The 22,355-nt window shown below is 36.3% G+C and overlaps 1 protein-coding gene across 5 annotated transcripts; it reads left to right on the top strand.

The window, feature by feature from the left end:
• Window positions 1–452: 452 nt before the first annotated feature.
• On the top strand, window positions 453–17,416 carry LOC113705934 (class I diterpene synthase 2, chloroplastic). Of its 5 annotated transcripts, none has more exons than XM_072062427.1 (10): window positions 453–602; window positions 734–783; window positions 894–1,113; window positions 3,244–3,458; window positions 4,529–4,638; window positions 4,785–4,826; window positions 5,656–5,871; window positions 6,413–6,554; window positions 6,634–6,879; window positions 16,903–17,416. In XM_072062427.1, the coding sequence occupies exons 1-10, from the start codon at window positions 527–529 to the stop codon at window positions 17,215–17,217; spliced, it is 1,632 nt and encodes a 543-aa protein (XP_071918528.1). In that variant the 5' UTR covers window positions 453–526; the 3' UTR covers window positions 17,218–17,416. The 5 variants fall into 5 exon arrangements, with proteins under 5 accessions (XP_071918528.1, XP_071918527.1, XP_071918529.1 ...); XM_072062426.1 differs by having other exon boundaries at window positions 4,749–4,826; XM_072062428.1 differs by lacking the exon at window positions 734–783 and having other exon boundaries at window positions 592–701; window positions 4,749–4,826.
• Window positions 17,417–22,355: the final 4,939 nt, after the last annotated feature.

Genomic DNA, 22,355 nt, shown 5'->3' with positions numbered 1-22,355 from the left:
CTAGCGTTGCTTGAAAATATTAGGATTGAGTTGAGTGCTTGCTTAATTGATTTAGCAGGGTAATGGGTTTTGCAGCAGTCGTATTAAGAATGAACTGATGAAATAGATATGGAGAACCATTCTTTTCGTTTCTTTTTTGGTGTTTCTAATTATAACCACAATGCTATTTTAGGATTTTTGAGGAGAACCTAGCATTTTGGTCTACATTGTTATTTATACCGCAAGAGCAAGGGAGATAGGTCTAATTTTAAAAACTTGAATGTAACTACCTGCAATTATCAGAAACTTTAGGGAAAGTATATGAAATTATCTTATCAATCAATCATGTACACACACTTCTACCACCTGAATAAAAAATTCCTGCTAGGATAAAGTTTGGTGGAATTGGGCCGTATGTGTCAACAGCAAAATAAAACAAACATGTAGTGAAATTTAACCACTAAAATTACCTTTTCAGTTTTCACATTATCCTACCAATTTCTGCTATGAGATTCTAACCTTTCACTTTTCATCTCTTCATCAAGAAATGGTGATGGCTTGCAGAAACAAAATGATGATGCCCTATCCAGATCACAATATCAAGTTCCCCAAGTCTCCATTGTGTAAGTGGTACCATTTGATCAAAACCTTCATGTAGATCACTCGGTCATTTGATCGCAATATTCCTTGTTCCACTTCACAATCTTTCAAAGATTGCCTTGGTAAGCAATTCTGCCCTCTTTTCTTTTCGCAGATGTTGATCTCGGTCGAGCATCAGTAACATGCAGCTTCAGTTTTTCATCGGTAACGAAAATCTTGACTTAGAAAACAACTTAAAAGAACCATCCACTTGTACAGACTCTTCCAGTAAAGGAAAAAAATTGTGTGCTCAAAAGAATCATTGGTCTCTGCAGGATACAGAAAGATCAATTAGAACTATACAAGGGTTACTGAACAAAGTTGAATTATCAGTATCTGCTTATGACACAACATGGGCGGCCATGCTGCCGTCCGGGGATCTTAAGAAACAAGAAGTTGGATCATGGAGCTTAGACTCAAAGGATTGTCAACTGGTTGAAGATTCCATTTCTTCCAGGCTAGGCTCTCTGCTTTCTCTGCGAAAGTGGCGAGGAGGTGAGAAGTTCACTTATTTGGTTTCATATTGGATGAAAGAGGATGAGTAGTCTTGGAATTAATTATCTTGAGATTGCTAATCTTGGATCTATCATTTAATTAGAGAAAATTGTTTCACACTTTGTTCTTAGTGGATTATTCCTCGAAAATTTTGAAAATAATCACACATCATATTAGTCATGTACTGTGAAAAAATCGTGGGAATTACTAAATGACTTTAATGGGAGAAGCGACATGCCATCTAGCACTTTCATCCCATTTAGTTGTCGTTCCTGATAAATAGTCATGTCTCCTCTAAGGATTTATTTTGTCCCAATTTTATTGTCTAATTCACTTATCTGGGATTGGTACTCCCATATTCCAAACATGGGATTTAGCGATATAGTACTACAATCTTATATCATGTCATGAATTAATCAAATAATTAATGCTTTATCCCTAGAATGGTAGCGGGTTGGATATTTTCAAAAATTCCTCTCACCAAATTCTAACCCATATAGCTAAATTTTTTACCAAACCCTATCTGGTAAAACCCTATCGATTTTAACTTCCATTACCAAACCCTTTCACTCTCAGGTTCAAATTATCCATCGGGTACCTCTGCCTGCTAATTTGAATAATTCAGAAAAAAGGTAATTAACTATTATCAAACTAAAATTAATACATACATAATATTAAATCAACACATTATATTAAATTTAAAATTTTGGTAGAGTCATACAACCTATATAAGAGGAATTCAGCATTTGTGAAGTGTAAAATGCCTGTGATTTGTGTGTGTGTGTGTGTGTATATATATAGATATACACACATATGAATGTATGTATGTATGTATGTTAGATTTCAAGTTTCGAATTTTTAGGATTCTCTTACCAAATCTTATTAGATTCTCCATCAGTGACCCCTCACGAATGCCAAACTATAATGAATAAACCAACGGGTCGAGTATCTGCAGATTTCGAATTTTACCTTATCCATTGTCATCTCTATTAACAACTATCCAAGGGGCAAGAACATAAATCCCTATTTTAGGTGCTATTGTCATTGAAAAGTAGGGGCTGCTTTCCTAAGTTAAATGTTAGAGATAAAATATTTTTAATGATTTTCAATGTGCTTAAAAAAATACAAGGATTTTTCTAGCGAATCTTTTGGGACACTTTATAGCACATTTAAATTATATTTAACTCGTCATGTGAATGTACAAACTCATCCAAATTAGATTCGTTTTTCTGGGAAATTAGCCCAACCTATTTTAGAATAGCTACGCAGACAGAGTTCCTGTCCCTCACTCTATGTGTTTCCCTTCTTAATGAACTATCCAGCTGTCATAGTAACGATATGAGCCCCAAATATCCATTGCTAATGGGGCATCAACAATGACTTCATCTTGACTTTAACTTCATGCTTCATGCTTCCACTATTCCTATTAAGTTGCCATGGTTAAATTTGCATCCATTATCTACATAAATACAAAGAGGGACTAATACGTAAATATATTTTCACACAGGTAATCTACGATTATAAAGTGTTACTGTAATCTACCTATGCATTTTACCCTGAATTTTAAATGTATATTTTAACTTTCTTTGAGTAAAAAATCATTATTCTACTGCATTCACATATTCTTTACATCAAAGCAATTTTGCGTCATTTATAAAACAATAACCTTTGTTTGGTGGTAAATCGAGTTTATACCTGAAGATTGTATGACCGTTTTTTTTCTCACATTTTTTTATTTGGGATCACAGTTCCCCCAATTTGTCCTTTGAGGTTAACGTTTGGGCTCCAACTCATAGACACAATTGAAAAGTTGGGATTGGAACCATACTTCAGGCGTGAAATAGAAAGAATATTGGATGAAACATACAAGTAAAATTTACAAGAATTTAAGTAACTTGCCAAATTAATTGTACAACTAATTGTATGATTGTCTCAAATTGTCAAGTCTGAACAATCAGGTCATGGCAGAAGAAGAATGAAGAGATTTTCTATGATGTCACTTGTTGTGCCATGGCATTTCGATTTCTACGATTAAGAGGATACCATGTTTCTGCAGGTACGGAGAAAATTTGATCAGTTAAAATGTAATTTTTCTGATTAAAAATTGGCTTAGCTCAATTTCTACAACAGATGAACTGGTGAACTTCGTAGATGAAGAATTATTTTTCAGTACAGTAAGCCCGATGTTCACAAATGTGACTACTATTCTGGAGTTGTACAAAGCTTCCCAGCTGATTATATATCCAAATGAAGAACCTCTTGAGAGAATCCAGGCTTGGACAACAACTTATTTGAAGGATCAGTTGCTAAATCAGTCCATAAACGACAAGAAGTTACATAAAGAGGTAATGAAATTACTGTTCAACATACTCAATTGCTCACAATAGTTCGTTTGTGAAAATGAGCTTATTTTATCTTCTTCAAGCCACACTACTAATGTTTTACCGTCTTAATCTAGCGATAGAAACAACCAAGATTGAGCCCTTAAAAAGAAAGGTCCTAGGTTAAGTCTCCAAATTGGGAATTATATTCTAATTTACTTGAGTTCTAGGTCACCGGAAACAGAAGAATGAAGATATATAATTTTCTAGATGTCACTTGTTTGATAACCCCATCTATAGCTATTTCATTAAATTTATTTGATAACAGAAATTTTTTACCTGTAGCTACATTAAGAGCTTGTATGCAAAATTTAGGGTCCAAGTTAAGATAGTAATACTTACTCAGTTAATGTTTCACACATGACACAAATAAACATTACTTTTTCTTTCACACAATTCCGTACATACAAATATACTCTCTCTAACAGACAAACTAATACTTTCAAAGATGTTCTCTCACATGCACACAAACATAAAAACCATATGCATTTTTTCTTTTCTCAAACACAATTTTTCGCACACATAGGCATTTTCTTGCTCTCTCTCATGTGTGCTGTTGTATTAGTGTACAGTAAGTTAGCACTATTATTATTAAACCATATGTATATATGATATAAAATATTTTAATTCAGTTCTCAAATCAGTATTATCCTACAATATGATGTTGTGAGTTCAGCAAACTAGTTCATCAGCAGTTTTCAGCTATCAAAATTTCGAACTTCAGTCTTTAGTCTTACCAAATTCCAGTCTCACTTTTGTGGGTTATTGCCCATCTTTTTAGGTTGTTCACTCTTAGTCCCGTTGTTTCACAAAAAAAGAACAAAAATGTTTGAAAAATGACAAACAATTGTTCTTTTGGTTTCTGTCAAATTGATTTCATAACACCACTGTGCACACCATTCCTTATGACCTAGAAAGCGAAAAAAAATAAAATGACACATTAGCACGACAATTTGAAGATGATATTGACGCCTTAATTGCCCACCACAATAATTAATTGTTATCTTCTTCATGTTAATATTTAACTTTATTAGGTCGAGTTTACTCTCAAGAATTATCATGGCACGTTAGCGCGGGTATTGAACAGGAGATGTATTGAGCTATATGACATTGACAAGCATCACATTCTTAAAACATCTTACAGGTAAATATTCTGAAAATTAACTGCCATATATATGTAGGCGGTGTCCAAATTGTTGCAGGAGATCATTAACCTATTTTCTGCTACTCTGGGTGCTTCAACACTGCCAACAGAGACCTTCTGACCTTGGCAATACAAAATTTTAACAGTTGTCAGGCCCTACATCAAGCTGAACTCCAAATACTTGAAAGGTAGGCATGTTTGCAAAGTTTGTACATAGTGCTAATTGATGGGAAAATGAGTAATTATGTCCTTTTATTATTTGCATCTTTTGTCTTTTTATGGGTTTTTCAAGAAATTGTCTATTGACGATTTTATTTTTTAAATTAGCGTCACGTAGTTGAAGAGGTTATGTTTTTTTTTTCCCTTTTTTTTAGGGGGTTGGAAGAAGTATTCTAGAAATATTTTTACATCATAAAAGTGAATTCTTCTTATTTAACTATTGAGTTAATAATGACTTTCCAGCGGTCCATAAAGTATAGGCTTAGTGTCATTTTAGTCATCCAAATCTTGTTGTGCCTGTTGTTGAGTCCTTCAACTTCTTGATTTGTCTTTAAATGGTCACCCACCGTAATTCTGATAAATTAATCTATGTTTTCCTCCCACAGAGTTTGTTAATTTCGGATATTCTCCCCAGATTTAAATATTTATGGAACTTCTTTTAACAATTTTGGGTGTAATTTTGGTGAATCAAACATTTACATTTTGATGACAAATAAAAACATTTATATTTTTTCAACTCTATCAATTTTTTTTTTTTTTTTGGGGATAGAGTTGAAAGATTGAGAATCGAAGTGACAATGCACATAGAGTTATGGAACCATTGACATAGTTAACCCTCAAGCCTTTCTAAAGTAAGGCCAATATAACCTTTTGCCACATATTACAATGATTACTTCTCAATCCTCCGCAGTAAAGAAAAATTTTGATAATTCATCTCCAAAGTAGTTTCTCTTTTGCTCCCCTTTAACTAAATTCTGTTGTGTAAAGTTTAGGTAACCAATCGATTGTCATATGCAGATGGTACGAAAAGAACGAATTGCAGAGTTCAAGAGTCCCAAAACGTGTTCTACAATCGAGTTATTTCATGATTACTGCTGATGCCTTTGAGCCAGAATTATCTGATGCTCGAATCTCATATGCTCAGACCTGTGTCCTAGTCACAGTGGTAGATGATTTATTTGATAATTGTGCTCCAAGAGAGGAATTAGTCAACCTTATCCAATTGGTTAAAAAGTTAGTACCTTCCAACTTTATCGACTTTTTCTTCTTTTCTTTCTTGCAGCTTGTTATTAAGTTGTACAACTTTTGATTTCCAATATGTTAACTCAATGATATATTTGAGCCGAAACCATGCATTTAGATTGGCCATTTTTAAGCAAAATATTTTCATACTATTCCCTTAACAGGTTTTTTCAAATCACCCATTAGTCTCATATGCATCAAATGACAGCCCAAAAAAAAAACATGATGCTATAGTTTCATTCTCAAGAGAGTAAAACAAAATTCAAAGAATATATCCAAAAAATGCAAAAAAAAAAATGGAATGTTTGTTGTGATCTTAGTGAGTGCCATATACTTAAACCAAAACTGGAGCAATCAAAATGGACAATTGACATTAGGGTGAAAATTGTACAAATCACAACTTTATACAAATTGTGGCAGGTACTTTAGAGGTCCAAGATGACATTGTCCCTTTCTCTTGTGGTACTTTGTACTTCTTGATTACCAGACTACACTATGTGTCCATTCAATTTTGATGAATATTCCTATATAGATGGGACAAGAATTCTTTCACTCAATGTTGCTCCAAGCAAGTCAAGCTTTTCCTTTTGGCACTTTACAACACAGTAGATGAGCTTGCTGAAAAAGCTTTTGTTCACCAAGGGCGATGCATAAAGCAAGACTTGATTAGCATGGTAAAATACGAATATATTCTACAATCCTTAATGGTATAGTCCTATTTCTTGGATATTATTTGCTTGCAATTTCATACAGTGGCAGGAATTGCTGGAGGGTATGCTGACAGAGCTAGACTGGTGGAGAGAAAACTCAGCACCGACCATTGATGAATATTTATCTGTTGGACGCACAACTATTGGGGCCAAAATCTGCGTTCTTACGGGAGCTTATTTTCTTGGACCAAAATTATCAGAGGATATTTTAAACAGTGAAGAAATGAAAAGCTTATGGACGCATGCCTCCACAGTTGGACGACTCCTTAATGATATCCAAACACAAGAGGTAAATTTCTTCTGCTTAAATTCATATTCTGAGTTGAATGTTCTATGTGCCCTATGTTCCATTTGGATTGCAATTTTTTGGAGTTTTATAGCAAAATATATTATATCAACGCAATGCATGTGATATATGTTAGGAAATTGACTTAATTTCTTTTAGTCAATATCCTTATTTGGTGTAGAAAGTAACTAGTTTCCTACTTAGATTTTAGTTACTTGAAATAGTAGTCAAGTAAAGTCCTATTTGGTTTAGAATTAGATGCTATTTCCTACTCTATATGAGTTTAGGAATTAGTATTGGTTTCTAATTGTTATTTGATTTTTTGGCCAAATAATGTTCTCTATAAATAGGTAGATTGACATACTATAAAGACAACAAGAAAGGAGTGAGAGAGTTCTTAGTGGGTGAGAGGGTTATACAAGAGTTGGGGATTGGGAATCAAGTTGTAATCTTGTGGTATTTTTTCTCTCATAGTAAAAACAAGTTTTTCTCTCCGTGGACGTAGGCTTGGTGATTAAGCCGAACCACATTAATTCTTGTGTGTTGTTCATCATTCGTATTAGATATTATTTTCTATTAAATTGTTTGTGGTTTTTTTTTTTTCAAATAATTGGCCTGATACCCTAACAAGTGGTATCAGAGCTCCGTTAGGGTTTTGGTTAATTATTTGAAATTGAGTGGGTGGTGGTATACCATGGGGTTTGGAACTATACAATTTCCAATTTAACCGTTTAATGGAACTACAAGTTTTACTCTTTGGCAAAAAAGAGTGAAGGATGTTCTAGTTCAACAAGGTTTGGCAAAAGCGTTGAATGGAAAGAACAAGAAGCCAAAGAGCATGAATGATGATGAGTTTGAGGAGTTGGACACAAGGTATGTGAGCACGATTCGGCTCTATGTGGCAGACAACATCATAAATAATGTGATAGATGAGAAAGATTCTGCAGCAGACCTCTGAAAAAAATTGGAAAAGCTTTATCTGGCTAAAAGCTTAACCAATAAGTTGCATCTAAAGCGGCAACTTTATGCACTAAAGATGGTGGAGGGTGGCAGTCTCATGGATCACATGAATACGTTCAACGGAATTTTGGATCAACTCCAAAAGGTTGGCGTAGATATTGAGGAAGAAAATAAGGCCCTTTTACTTCTTACTTCAGTCTCTGATTCTTACGAAAGTGTCGTGACGACCCTGTTATATGGCAAGGACACTTTAGAGTTCGAGAATGTGCAGTCTTCTTTGTTGGATCATGAAAAACAAAGGAAGGCAAACCAAGATGTGACACAAGAAATTGCTTTAATTGCTCGAGGTGAGAATAAAAAAAGAAAATAATTTGGTGGTGAATCTAAGGCAGGTGGTTTCAAAGGCCAAGAGAAAGGGTGGAATCCAATGTTTTGGTTGTGATGAGTTTGGCCATATCAAAAGATATTGCTCTCATCGAAAGAAAAATGATGAGAATGACTATGATAATATTGCTGGATATGCATCAAGTAGAGATATTCTCACAATTTCCAAAGGTAATAATACTTCTTCTCTTGATAGTTGGATTTTAGATTCTGGATGTGTTTCACATGTTTGCTCCAAGTTAGATTATTTTGATACTCTCCAAAGAAAGAAGGCAGGTTTTATGTCCTTGGGTGATGGATCGACTTGTCAAGTCAAAGGTGTTGGAGTGGTGAAAATCAAAATGTTGAATGGAGAGATTCATTCTTTGGGTGGTGTGGCTTATGTCCCAAAGTTACAAAGGAATCTAATCTTTTTGAGCCAGGCAGACTCCGAGGGTTACCATTTTTCCGCTGCAGGTGGAGTTTTAAAAATCACACATGGCGAAACAGTCTTGTTAATAGGGAAGAAGTATGGTAATCTGTACCATTTGAACACTTCAATGGATTGGGAGCGGAAGGGATCCAAGATGCTCTCAAATTACAAATGGTGGTGAGAGGAAAAATCCTACTATGGGAAAGGGTGAATTGAGGCCCCTCTCGCGAGTCAACTAGATGTTGGACTCGGTTAGCTACACATGTTCATTTGTCGATTGAATCAGTTGAAAACAAGACCGTATTGATTCGGGTGTGTAGTTAGGCACCAAGGTACTTGGTGGGAAAAGGCAAATGGAGTTTTTTGGATGGTTTGTTGTGTTTGCTAAAAGAAATATTCGCCAAGGTGGAGATTTGTTAGGAAATTGGCTTAATTTCTTTTAGTCAATATCCTTATTTGGTGTGGAAAGTAACTAGTTTCCTACTTAAATTTTAGTTATTTGAAGTAGTAGTCAAGTAAAGTCCTATTTGGTTTAGCATTAGATGTTATTTCTTACTCTATATGAGTTTAGGAATTAGTATTGGTTTCTAATTGTTATTTGATTTTTTGGCCAAGTAATGTTCTCTATAAATAGGTAGATTGACATACTACAAAAACAACAAGAAAGGAGTGAGAGAGTTCTTAGTAGGTGAGAGGGCTATACAAGAGTTGGGGATTGGGAATCAAGTTGTAATCTTGTGGTATTTTTTCTCTCATAGTACGAACAAGTTTTTCTCTCCGTGGACGTAGGCTTAGTGATTACGCTGAACCACGTTAATTCTTTTGTGTTGTTCATCATTCGTGTTAGATATTATTTTTTATTAAATTGTTGGTTTTTTTCTTTTTCAAATAATTAGTCTGATACCCTAACAATATAAAAACGTAATTTGAAAGGAATATTCCAAAAAATATTTGTGCGTGAACTCACAATCCAAACACTTTAGTTTTCCTATAAAAATCTATTCCGATCCACCATCAATTCAGTTCATGGGACTTTGACAAGGTTAAATGCTCTATGCTTAGTTTTCAACATTGCTTGTTAGGTTTTTGATAACAATATGCTTAATTGCCCATAAAGGATTCACTGTGCAAAGAATACTAGTAGATAGAAGTTCTTGTAGACTGAGTAACTATTTCTTAGCCTATCTTATTATGTAAATAATGACTACATATTTATTCTTTTTTTTTTCCGGAAACATTAAGAGATTATATTGATAAACTATAGCAGCTTTACAAAAGTATGGGTAAAGACCCAAAGACACTATACATAGTGTACAAAGACACTAAGGAAACAGACGTTCCTCATCTACCTGAATGCCTATGGCATATAAACTAATCTGTCTACTTCTATCTATCTGTTCATCTTGGAGTAGATAAAATGAGCATTGCCTAAACATAGATCTGAGACTATTAATGTCCTCCACATGTGCAAATAATCTGATATCCTTGGATGTACCTGTCTGTAGCTGTCTTAGCAATTGTGGATCCGTGATTCCAATCCTTACAGTGGGCCAGTGTTGAGCTCTTGCTTTGGCCATTACCAGTTTCACTGATTCTGCATAGTCAAAAAGATGGATCCCTGTGCTCCTTTCTCGCATGGGCCATGTAACCTTTGCCCGACCATTGTTGTCTGTCGCAATGATTCCGAACCCCACCACCTGGCCATCCTCATTGTGTGATATAGCTACTTCTATATTAATCCCCTCCTCCTCACATGTGTTTGAACCTGAACTCTCAATTGCATCGAGTGTTTCTGGAATGCTCAGACTCCTGTTCCCTTCCAGCACTGTCAAATGTTCCACCCATTCTTGTATGGCTCTTTGTATTACTTATAACGGTTGCCTGTCCATTTCTTGGTAAACTCTCTCATTTCGTGCTTTCCACAGCTGCCATAATATGTTGACCGTAAGGCCTATATGTTCCAAACCTTCCCTCCTGCATCTTACTCCTACTAAAGCATTCCACCATCGCTTAAAACATCCACGCTGATCCTCGATTCCATCCCACTGTACAAGTGCAATTCTCCAAGCATGTTCTGCCTTTTTGCAACGAAAAAATAAGTGTTCCACTGTCTCTTCTTCTTCTCCACAGCCTATGCACCTGGGATCGCCCATCTTAGTGCAGGCAAAAATGAGCTCATTAACAGGAAGTGCATTGTTCAAACCTTTCCAAATGAAAACTTTTAATTTTTGTTTAACCTTCAACTTCCATAGCTGCTTCCAACCTTGCCTACCATCATAACTCCCACTTGAGCTGTCCTCTGTCGTATTACCACTCCTTGCCTGAGCATTTTGAATGTTCAGTTGTTTATTTGCTGATCTCACAGTGTATTGTCCATACCCACTATGGATCCAGAAATTATAGTCCTCACGCCTGTTAGACTTATAGGGATCTTCAAAATCTTGGTGGCATCTTCTCTGTTGAATGTCCTATACACCACTGGTCTGTTCCATCTGAAATTGGAGATCAACTGGTCCACTGTAGTAAGGTGGCAGCTTGGTGGCTTTACGGAAGTTGGCTTCCCTTGAGGAGAATCCAGTATCCACTTGTCCTCCCATATCCGCGTACTTCTGCCATTTCCTATCTTCCTGCGCACACCCTCTTCCACTAATTCTCTGGAACCCATAATGCTCTGCCAGATCCATGATGCAGTTTTAGGAACTTTGCACTTGAAGATTGACTCCTTGGGATGATATTTGGCTTTGAGCACCTTACTCACTAATACGTTAGGTTTAGTTAACACACGCCACACCTGTTTCCCTAATAGAGCTTTGTTGAAGCACTGCAAATCCTTGAATCCCAGTCCCCCACATTCCTTATCCTGAGTCATTTGCTTCCAAGAACACCAGTGATGTTTGCTTTTCCCCTCTGATTCCCCCCACCAGAATTGGACATCATAGAACTAATTTCCTTACACAGCTTGGAAGACAACTTAAAGCATGACATGGAGTAAGTTGGCATAGCCATTGTCACTGCCTTAAGTAAGACCTCCTTGCCTGCCAGACTCAAGAACTTGTTCTTCCAGGAATTAATTCTTTTCTGGCAATTATCCTTTACAAAACCAAACACTTGTTCCTTAGTTCGGGTGATCACCATTGGGAGTCCCAAATACTTCCCTTGACTGACTGTTTGTATCCTCCCCAGCTCCCTGCAGACCTCCTCCTTCTTGGCAGTGGAAGTGTTCTTGCTAAAGAAAACTGAGGGTTTCTCAATATTTATCATTTGACCTAAACTGTCCTCATAGAGCTTGAGCAGGTGCATGAGCTCCCTAGCTTGATTGGGTTCAGCCTTACAGAATATTAAGGAGTCATCCGCAAAAAACAAGTGTGTGATTGAGGGGCCTCTTCTACTAATTTTCATACCAGTAATTTTCTTATGCTCTTCAGCCTTTTTGAGGAGATTAGACAGCCCCTCCGAGCACAAGAGGAAAAGATACGGTGACAATGGATCACCTTGTCTTATACCCTTATTTGGAGTAACAAAACCTCTGTGCTCCCCATTGATGTTAAAAGAGTATGTGACTGAGGCAAGACAGGTCATGATCCAGCTGATCCATTTGTTGCAAAAGCCCATTTTCTTCATTACCACCTCCAAGAACCTCCATTCCACCCTGTCATACGCTTTAGACATGTCCAGTTTTAAAGCCAAAAAACATGCATTTCCTTGCCTTTTGTTCTTAAGATGGTGCAAAAATTCATGTGATAAAATCACATTGTGTAGTATTTGTCTTCCTAAAACAAAAGCAGCTTGGTTTTTGCATATACAAATATCCAACACCTTTTTCAGTCTATTAGCAAGAATTTTAGAAATCACTTTGTAAATGACATTGCAAAGACTAATGGGTCGGTAATGCTTCAAATCAGTGGGGTTACCTAACTTAGGAATAAGAGAAATTACTGTTTTGTTCATAGCCTTAAGCATGTGGTTGGAATGGAAGAAACTTTGGATGGCCTTAACCGTGTCTTCTTTAATGAGGTACCAAAACTTTTGGAAAAAAAGAGGGGACATTCCATCTGGTCCTGGGACTTTATTAGGATGTATTGAGAACAAGGCTTTCTCTACTTCTTTTTCATTTACAGCTTTGGTTAAGTTGTTGTTTAATTGGTCAGTGATTGAGTGTGGAATTCCATCAAGTATTTCCTCCAAACACTGCCCTCCAGAACTAATGAACAACTTTGGATAATACTCCTCAACTTCTGCCCCTATCTCTTGTTCATTATTAGTCCAAGTCCCATCTTCTCTTTGGATATTTAGTATCTTATTCCGTATCCTCCTACCTTTAACACATGCATGGAAGTAGTGAGAGTTCCGGTCACCTTCCCTTAACCAACTTACTCTAGCCTTTTGGCTCCAATACAGTTCCTTCTCCTCATAGGCTTGTGTCAACTGGTCTTTCAGTTCTTTATATTTCTCCCTACTATTTTGGTCTGACCCCTGTCTGATCTCTACCAGTTACTTCTTCAGTTCCTTAATTCTCCTTCGTGAGTTCGCCTAAAACTTGTTACTCCACTTCAATAACTCAACTCGGCAATTGGCGATCTTTTGTTTTAGCTGATACATTCTTGATCCTTCACACTCAACATTCCAGGCTCTTTCCACTACCTGACACATGCCTGCCTTGTTTAACCATCTTTTATCAAAATAAAATCTCTTTTTCTTTTTCCCAACTGAAGGATTTGAATCAATTAATAGCATACTGTGATCTAATCCAAAATTTTCCACATGCTTACAAATTGCTCGATCAAACACATGGAACCATTCGGTGCTGCACAAGGCTCTATCCAGCCGCTCCTTGACTTCATCTTCCTTATCCCAGTGGTTTGACCAGGTCCATGGATTGCCTACAAAACCAATGTCCACCAAGTTGTTCGTATCTATAAAATTTCTGAAGTCCCTAAAGGTCCATTCCTCCCTTATTCTTCCCCCCCACTTCTCATCATTCGCCCTGATATCGTTGAAGTCACCTGCAATGATCCACTTGGCTCCCCATAATCTACTTCTGTCCTTAATAACTTTCCATTGTTCCCTTCGGATAAGCGTATCACAACTAGCGTACACACCAACAAACCACCAATCTTGTTGTGATTCCAGATCATTGAGATGCACTTCTAAGGTGAAAGCTGATTGGTAGGCCTGTACCACCTTTACCTCATTTTTCCACATCAAGGCCATGCCACCTGATCTATTCATAGCTTCGACAATGATACTTTCCTCAAAACCAAGTTTCTTTCTAACATTCTCCATAAACCTTGCTTTATTCTTAGTCTCACTGAGATAGATCACACTTGGGGAGAGGAGGTTATTAGCCTTCTTCAGCTAGAGAATTGTCAAGGGGCTCCCCGCACCTTGACAATTCCACACCAGCACTCTCATTGACCATGGGGAGACCATGTCAGGCTGGCCTCCACCTCCTCAGAAAGGATCACTTCACCTCCCAGATCATTGCACTTCTTATTCTTCTTTGATTTCTGCTCGATCATCTCAAAATCCCGCATATCCACCTCAATCTGGTTACACTTCCTCTTCCCTGGAATTTCCAGCTTCCCCTTATTTCCATGCAGTTCCTTCAAAGGTCTACTAGCTCTAACCTGTGGTTTATACCTCCTCTTCACTCCCTTGACCTGTTTGGAATGTGAGGCTTCCTGCTGCTCCCTAGTGTCCATTTCCATTTGTACTACTTTTTTGAAACCACTATCTCCTTATTCTCTTGTGCCTTCACTAGTTCCGTTTGGCTTTCGTCATCTGTTGACTTGCAATTCTCCGGAAGTGTTACCTCCTCTCTACCTATCTTTGGACCGTGATGATCCTTTTGTAATCCTTCTGCACTTGTATTCCTGCCAGTTGCGTCTGGAATATGTATGTCAAGCCCTCGATCCAGACTCCAAGATGCTTCACCCCCCTTACCTTGTCCTTGGTCCGTATCCTGTATGTGCTGGACTTCTACATCCTCTCCTATGTTGTGTACATCCATTAATTGTCTTTTAACATCCAGGTTAAAACTGGACTTGCTCCCCAGCTCAAATCTACCAGTTCCCCTCTGTACTTCCTCCCCTCCATCTATTCCTTTAGCTCCTACTCCCTCTTTGGGGACTAGCTCTCCATTTTTAAAGCCCCAAACAGCTCTACCCTTTGTGTATCTGTTATCTGGCAGGTCTTCTTGTGGTGAGCCCTTTTCCCAACTTACTCTTATCCACGGACCATACTGATTGTCCTGCTTATCTTTTCCCAGTCCCACCTCCGCTTTACAGCTCCTCTCACTATGCCCCACTATCCCACATTTATAACAAACGTCAGGACACCTTTCATAACGGAAGGACAACCATTTTATTGTTCCATTTAACTGGACCGTAGTACGTCTCATCAAAGGTCTGGAAATGTCTACATCCACTAGGAGTTTGAGGTGCCTTCCTTCCTTGCCTCCTATTTGGGGGACAATCACCTCTCTCACCCCTTTAAAAACCAGTCCAATTTTTTGACCCACATCCTTTGATAACCAATGCACAGGTAGCTTCCATACTTGGAGCCAAAGTGGAGCAATTCTAAAAGCCTAGTCGTCTTCCTCAATCCCTTCTGTCCACTTTTTCATCACCATGATTTGATTATCCAAAATCCAAGGCCCTCCCCCTAATATCCTGTCCCGCACGTTTTCAGCCGGTATAAAGAACTGGAAAAGGTTGGGGCCAAGTTCAACTATCTTCAAATCCTTAGGATACCCCCACGTCGTGTTCACAAAATTTTTGACACCCACAAAGTTAGTCACTTTTTCGCCCACTATTCTTCCAACCAAGCTTACCTGACATTCTCTTATTGCAGAGTCCACATCTCCAAGATCCAATGCTGCTCCGCCTAGCTCCTCCTCAGACAGGGCAAACTTTCTTAGTATGTCTGCTAACCCATCTGCCATCGTGACTCAAAGGAAAAACTGATGGAAATTCACACTGAAATCCTAACCAAGCTAACCTCAACCACCCAAATCTAAAAAGAAAAAGAGGAAAAAAGAAAAGTTCCCAAAGAAGCTGCTTGTAGGGAGCTAAAAACTAACAGACCTGACTTAATGCACCATCTTGTATAGCAAGGAAATGTAGAAGATTGGATTTAAAGGTACCTGTCATAAGCAGAGACTGGCAGCATGGCTGCTCTGCTAGTGCGGTCCACCTCTGTGCTCCCCACCCAGGAGTTAATTTATCGTTGAACTCTTATCATTAAAGAGTATTTAAAGCTGGTCCAACCCAAGATGCCTCATTTCCTCTCCTCTGACCTGCATTTAGACTTGCTGAAAAGTTTTTGTAGAAGTAAGAAACTCTCCTTGTTAACAAGGGCGAAGATCTGTCATAGCATGTACTCGGATGAAGCCCATATGTGGATCCAAACTCTAGAATTCTGAAAAGTTTTGAACTCTCAAGAATAGAGAGACGCAAGCTCTCTTCCCAAGAGAGAGAAAAGGTGAACTCTCACTGGGGGAGAGAATTTTTGAATGGAAGTTGGTTCTCGCTTTTGTTTGTTCTATACTACTACATATTTATTCCTTTTCACTAAATATGTCATTAGAATTCAAGTAATCTAATTAACCCATAATAGAAGGACAATATTCATAACATTTGATTCAAAATACAACTTGCACTTGAATGAAATTTAACAACATAGTAGTTGTGTCATTTTTGTTAGTTTAGATATTTATAAAAAAACCATTAAAGTGGAAAATTAGCTTAGTTTTTGAACTTGGGAGGGCAACCTGATGACATTAGACTAACCTTGTGGTGCAAGAAGTTCTTCTGCTTGGATTAGCATTGAGGACCTTTTAATACCAAATAAAGAAGTTTAAGGACCTATTTTACACTTTTAAAAAGTCGAGGTACCAGATGAAAACATCGCTAAAAGTTTAGGGCCTATTTGACTTACTTATTCTTGTTTTTATTATTCAAGCATTTAGCAGAAAAGTTGTGTCAAGTATATGCTTCTTTTTTGTACTTGGTTGCTGTTTTGTTACGTTTTCCCGGCAAATGGCATTCTTACCATGGCTAGAATGTAAAGAGAGTGCTACAACACTCTCGTGGGAGTGGAATCTTGACATATAATAGTACTCTTAACCATTTGAGATGATTCTCTGTTTCGTATTCGTGTTAAGTAATATCTTGCTAGTCGATAGAAATCAAGACTTGCTTGAAGAATCACTGAATTGTTTGCACTAGAAAAGTATGCTAATCTAATTTTGTGTCCTTGAATTTCCTTAGAAAGAGCTCGAACAAAGAAAACCAAATATTGTGTCCATGCATGTGGCTAGAGGTAATGGTGTCATAACAATGGAAGAGGCTACAACAAGGATAGAGGAGACTATTGAAAGAGGCCGAAGACAACTGCTACAGATGGTTCTTCAAACAAATGGAAGCCAGGTTCCAAGAGTGTGCAAGGATTTTTTCTGGACAACCTGCAAGATATGCTTTTATTTGTACAAGTTCACCAATGAGTATGATTCTCCGAAAGAAATAGTTAGTGACGCGAAAAAAATAATTTATGAGCCCATCAAACTCCCCAAAAACATTTTCTGATTTGCAAGAAAAACCAAGAAACTAAAAGGAATAAGCAGTGAAAAGATGCCTATCCACAACATTCAACCATTTATACATTGCATTCTGTTTTTTCTTTGTGTTTTTATAGCTATACCTATTGGATCTTGTAATTATAAGATATATGTGGGGGAAGGGGGGCGCTAGAGTGCTAATTATTTGTTGAGATTGCTTTTCATTCTTTACTGTTTCCTTTTATTTTCCGTCATCAATCTAGGATAGCAAACATTGGAAAATTTGGCGGTAAGTTAAGTTTTGGTCCTACAAAGTGGTCCCAAATTCTATTTAATCCCTCAAACTTGGTCCTTGAAAGTAACAAAATGTTTCAATTTGGTCCCTCAAATTGAAAAAGACTCATTTTGGTCTTTCAAGCACAAAATCTCAATTTGGCCCTCGAATTAAAAACTTCTCAATTTGGACCTCAAAACTTAAAAACATAAAAGAATAAAAGAATTGAAGGATTTAACAACAAAAGGAGGATGTTAAGCTTAATTTAGTTGTTCTATCATAAGCTTTTTTTTTCTCCTATTTTTCCATGATCACTATGCTGTTTTTGCTCAGTTAATTATAATTACCAAATAAAGCAATTTTGGAGATTCTTTTTTGTTTTCACCATTCATAGGATCTCCAAGATGAAGTCAATATTTTTGCAACTTTAGAGGTTCAAAAGGAGATTTTTCCAATTGTATGGACCAAATTGAGATACTTTGCCACTTTAGAGGACCAAATTAAGAATTTCTTTAATTTAGGGGATTAATTGATATTTTACATTAGATAGGACCAAAAATTAAATTTTTAACAAAAAGAAGCATGAATAAATAATAGAAATTATGATTTTATTACCTATAAAAGGATCTACTTGGATTAGATTCTATATAATGAGAGAGACTTGTGAAGATTACCTTTAAAACATAGTGAGAATCATAACAAAATTGTAGAAAGTTGTGAAAAGTTCTTATCTACTTAAAACTATCCAAACATCTAACCCATAATGCTAATGCACACAAACTCCTTAATAAGAATCTCTAAGGTAGAAATTGCCCAAATTTGATAAGTGCAAACTTTTTAAGTTGTTAGTGGAAGAGAAGAAGAAACCCTAGAATTATTTTCTAAACTGGATGGCACAAGAAAAAGAAGACAGTGGTAATGACCACTCTCAGAAGGCAGCGAATTTTTGTAAATATTACGGAAATAAGAAATCATGACAAATTTGGTGTTGTAGACAAATTTGTACTCTAGTAGGGGTTGCCGCAAATGAGATTTGCGATGTGGAGAGAAAGTTAATTTTATTTTCAATTTTTTTTAACTAACACAGCAATTTAAAAGAAGAATGCAAATTTTAACAACTGGCTTAGCCGCATCCACTATTGGATGCAGCGTGACTTGTGCACCATTGATCACAAGTTGATGGATGGTGCAAATTTAATAAAAAAAAATTGAAGACGCCTGCAATGCGGCGTCTGCTCAACGCGTCTAGCTTTGGATGTGGCATAGTCCCAGCACCGCTGAGGCGTAGTCCCAGCACCGTTGATCAACTGATGAGGCGTAGTCCTAGCTTTGGACTACGCCTCAACTTTTAAAATTTGCATTCTTCTTTTAAAATTTTTTTTATTAAATTCGAATGCCGCATGCGGCGTCCAACGTAACCGTTGATCGTGGCAAAGGGCTATGCGCCGTTGATCATAATTGATCAATGGCCCATATGCTCCACCGACAGGTTTATTTATTATTATTTTTAGCCATTGATTAATGGCTGGATTTAATCGATACAAATGATGCACAATGTTTTGGCTATAAATATATCACTGGCACATCCCCATTTGTATCATTACACTCTAAGTCTCCCCAATATCTTCCTTCCATTACTGGGCTTTTCTGTCGAAGATCTTCTGCAATTGTGCCTTTCGATTTTCTGTTGAAGAACTCCTTCCATTGTGGTCCTACAATTATGCCTTCCTATTATGCAGCCAATTGTGCACATTGATTTTCTATACCGGAAAAAAAGAAGTCGCTGCTGGGATTTGAAGTCGATTATGGCTATTGCTAGGATTTGAATCCAATTGTGAACATTGATTTCCTATACCGGTCAAAAAAAGCTGTTGCTGAGATTTGAGTTGGTGGATAGCCAACATCTCCAACAAACTAATAGGTATGAAGACAAATCTATGTGTTACATTTAACTATTTTTAATAAGTATTAGTTTGTTATATTTAATTAGTAGTAATTTGTTTGTTAGTTGATTACATATAAGTAGTGTAAATTTATTACAATTGATTAGTATTTGAATTAGTTAAATTAGTAATAGTTTATTAACAAATAGTGTTCATGTTTTGGATTTGCAAGTTTTTACGTTTTAATGTTGCTATTTAGTACAAGAAATTACTAATAATTATATTTAATATGTTCCTGTTTAGGATTGTCAAAACGTCAGCCTAGTATAGTTAATAAGTAAAAGTAAATAGTACAAGTATTATGCTTATTTACAAAAAGTAAATACTAAAAGTAAAAGTAAACAGTAGTAATAATAATAATAAAAGTAAATAGTGAAAATAACAGTAAGAGTACATCATAATAGTAATAGTAAACATAAATAGTAACTGCAACAATAGAAATGGTAAATATTAACAGTAAAGAAAAGTAACAGTAATAATAATAGCAAAAATAATTAATCTTTCCAACGGTGATAGTGTATACACTGTTAGCGTTAGATAAATGATAACTATGCAAAATTTAAATTTAAAATTTAATATTTATACACGTGTCATGAATCCAACGGTGATAGTGTATGCACTGTCAGTATATATAAGATTTACTCTACTAGTAATTGTGAAAAAAATAGTAATAAGTGTTTCATTAATAAAAAAATAATAAATAGTAGTAATTACTTCTCAAGATTTTCTCTTGTTTCTAAAAATGAATCTCACGACTAAATCTCAGTAGTAATCAAATGAGTAGTCTAGGTTTCCTTCAAGTCATATTGACTTAAAACCTAATGGGCTTAAGGTGTGGTTTGGCCCACCAAATTGGTTGGACCACATGCCCAACAAGATGCACACAAAAAATCATGCATATTTTCCATCTGAAATGCTAAAGGATTTGCCTCCCTCTCAAAGTCATTTGAATGGCATTAGATACCATTCTCATCATGCTTCATGGTCAACTTTACTTCACCGATGCCAAAGTCCCTGTTAAAGCCTCAACAAGTTTTAGAATCATGCTTGTGTAATAGAATCATAGGGAGAGAATTTAAATATTCAACACCTAGTTCTACTGAAAATAGTAATTGACATCTTTTTCTTGATGAGAATGGATGGAAATGGAAGTTAAATGCACAAAAGGTAGACCAAGTAGAATACAGTATAGCATAACCAAAATCTTTTTGCAATAATCAACCACCAAATAGAGGGTTAATAAAGATATAATTCTATAGCTTGAACCTAGCACTGATGTATCATGTTGTGATAGGTGAAGTAACTAAAATTCTCACTAAATGGATCTTATATGAATGTTTCTATAGGTCTTTGTTAAACTACTTCCAATAAGAAACAATTAACTGAGAACTAGAAGTGCCTATCAAATATCCAAAACATACATACTATATAATAAACGCACATCCATCAAAACTTTTGGAGCCTTTGAAAAGCAAATGAAGAAAAAGAAGAATGCCACTAACTACTAATGTTGAATATCTAGTGTATATGATACTATGACTACTAATGTTGAGTATTTAGTGTACATGATACTACATAGAGCCAACAACTTTGCAATCTTCCTCACAAGGAAGAAAACTGAATCTTTCCTTATTTAAGATCACAAACACCATCAAATGTTCAAAGCAATTGTGGTTACCCTCTTTGAGGCATTGCAATAAAAATGGCCTTTCTTGACACACCGATAAGGCCACTTGCTTGTATATGTCATTGTAACACTTTTATCATGACATTTAGTATTAATTCAACAACACATCTACTAATTATTTTTTATTTAACTTAATTTAAAAATAGTTGTACCCCTTTAGAATACTTATTATGATAGTTAACTCTATGCGAGATATGTTAGGCCCAAAAACAACCTAAGAGGGCGAGGGAAATTAGATTATCCACACAAACTAAATAAATAAAATAAGTTTTCACCCAATAAAAGTACTACAACTATTTGCACAAATTCACAATTGTAACAAAAGTATAGAGCAATAGAGATTGCACAATTAAGTAACAAAAATAAAAGCAAGAGATAGAAATTCAAACCAAAACTTCCAAGTTTCCTTCAAACTTGAAGTTAACTCCAATCCAGTAGCCTCTTCAATTGATGGTGTTGCAAATCATCTTGTGCATAAGAAGGATCACTCTTTGTTTACCATAAATACTCTTTAGTTGAGGCAAAGAGTTTTACAACACTCTTAGTTAACCCTTACTATGCTACAATTGATTGCCACTAAGCAACCAACTAAAAGCTATTATACAAATGAGGCTTATCTACCCAAGATTTTAGTTCTTCTCTTGAGAAACCTCACAAACCCAACTTTCCTACACCTATACAACAATCAAAATGTTTTTCTACCCAAGAATCACTCTTAGAAAGCTTGTATTTTGTGTAGGCAAAGTCTTACGTTCTTCTCATACTTGAGGGTATTTATAGATGGTGAAACTATGCCCCAAAAGCTCCTTCAATGGTTAAAAAACTAACCGTTAGAAAACTAGTTGTTGGACCTGTCAGACATTCGAACCAGTTGTGTACGACGTCCGATATTCTGTTAGATGTCCGATCCAATTGCTCTGCGTCCGATCCCTGTGTCTGATGGAAGATAGAATGTTCAAGTTTCAACCCTTTTTTGTATCGGACGGCCGATAGAAGAAATGAGTGTTCGATCGAAATGTCCGATGAATACTCGCTGTTTGTCGAACGTTTGATACTCCACTGAGCGTCCGATCCTTGCATTCGAAAGGCAAATCTCTTTTTTCATCCTTCATGATATGTTATCCTCCTTTTTACAAATTGCAAGATACCTGTTCCTAAACATTTCTCATATAAAAACATTAGTTCAAATTATCATTTTATTTCGTTATCATCAAAACCAAATATTGATCAATCTAAATCTTCAAGATATCCCAAAATATCCA

Source organism: Coffea arabica, chromosome 8c, assembly GCF_036785885.1.
Source record: "Coffea arabica cultivar ET-39 chromosome 8c, Coffea Arabica ET-39 HiFi, whole genome shotgun sequence".
Classification (NCBI taxonomy): domain Eukaryota; kingdom Viridiplantae; phylum Streptophyta; class Magnoliopsida; order Gentianales; family Rubiaceae; genus Coffea; species Coffea arabica.
This window is presented reverse-complemented; position numbering and strand designations above follow the sequence as displayed.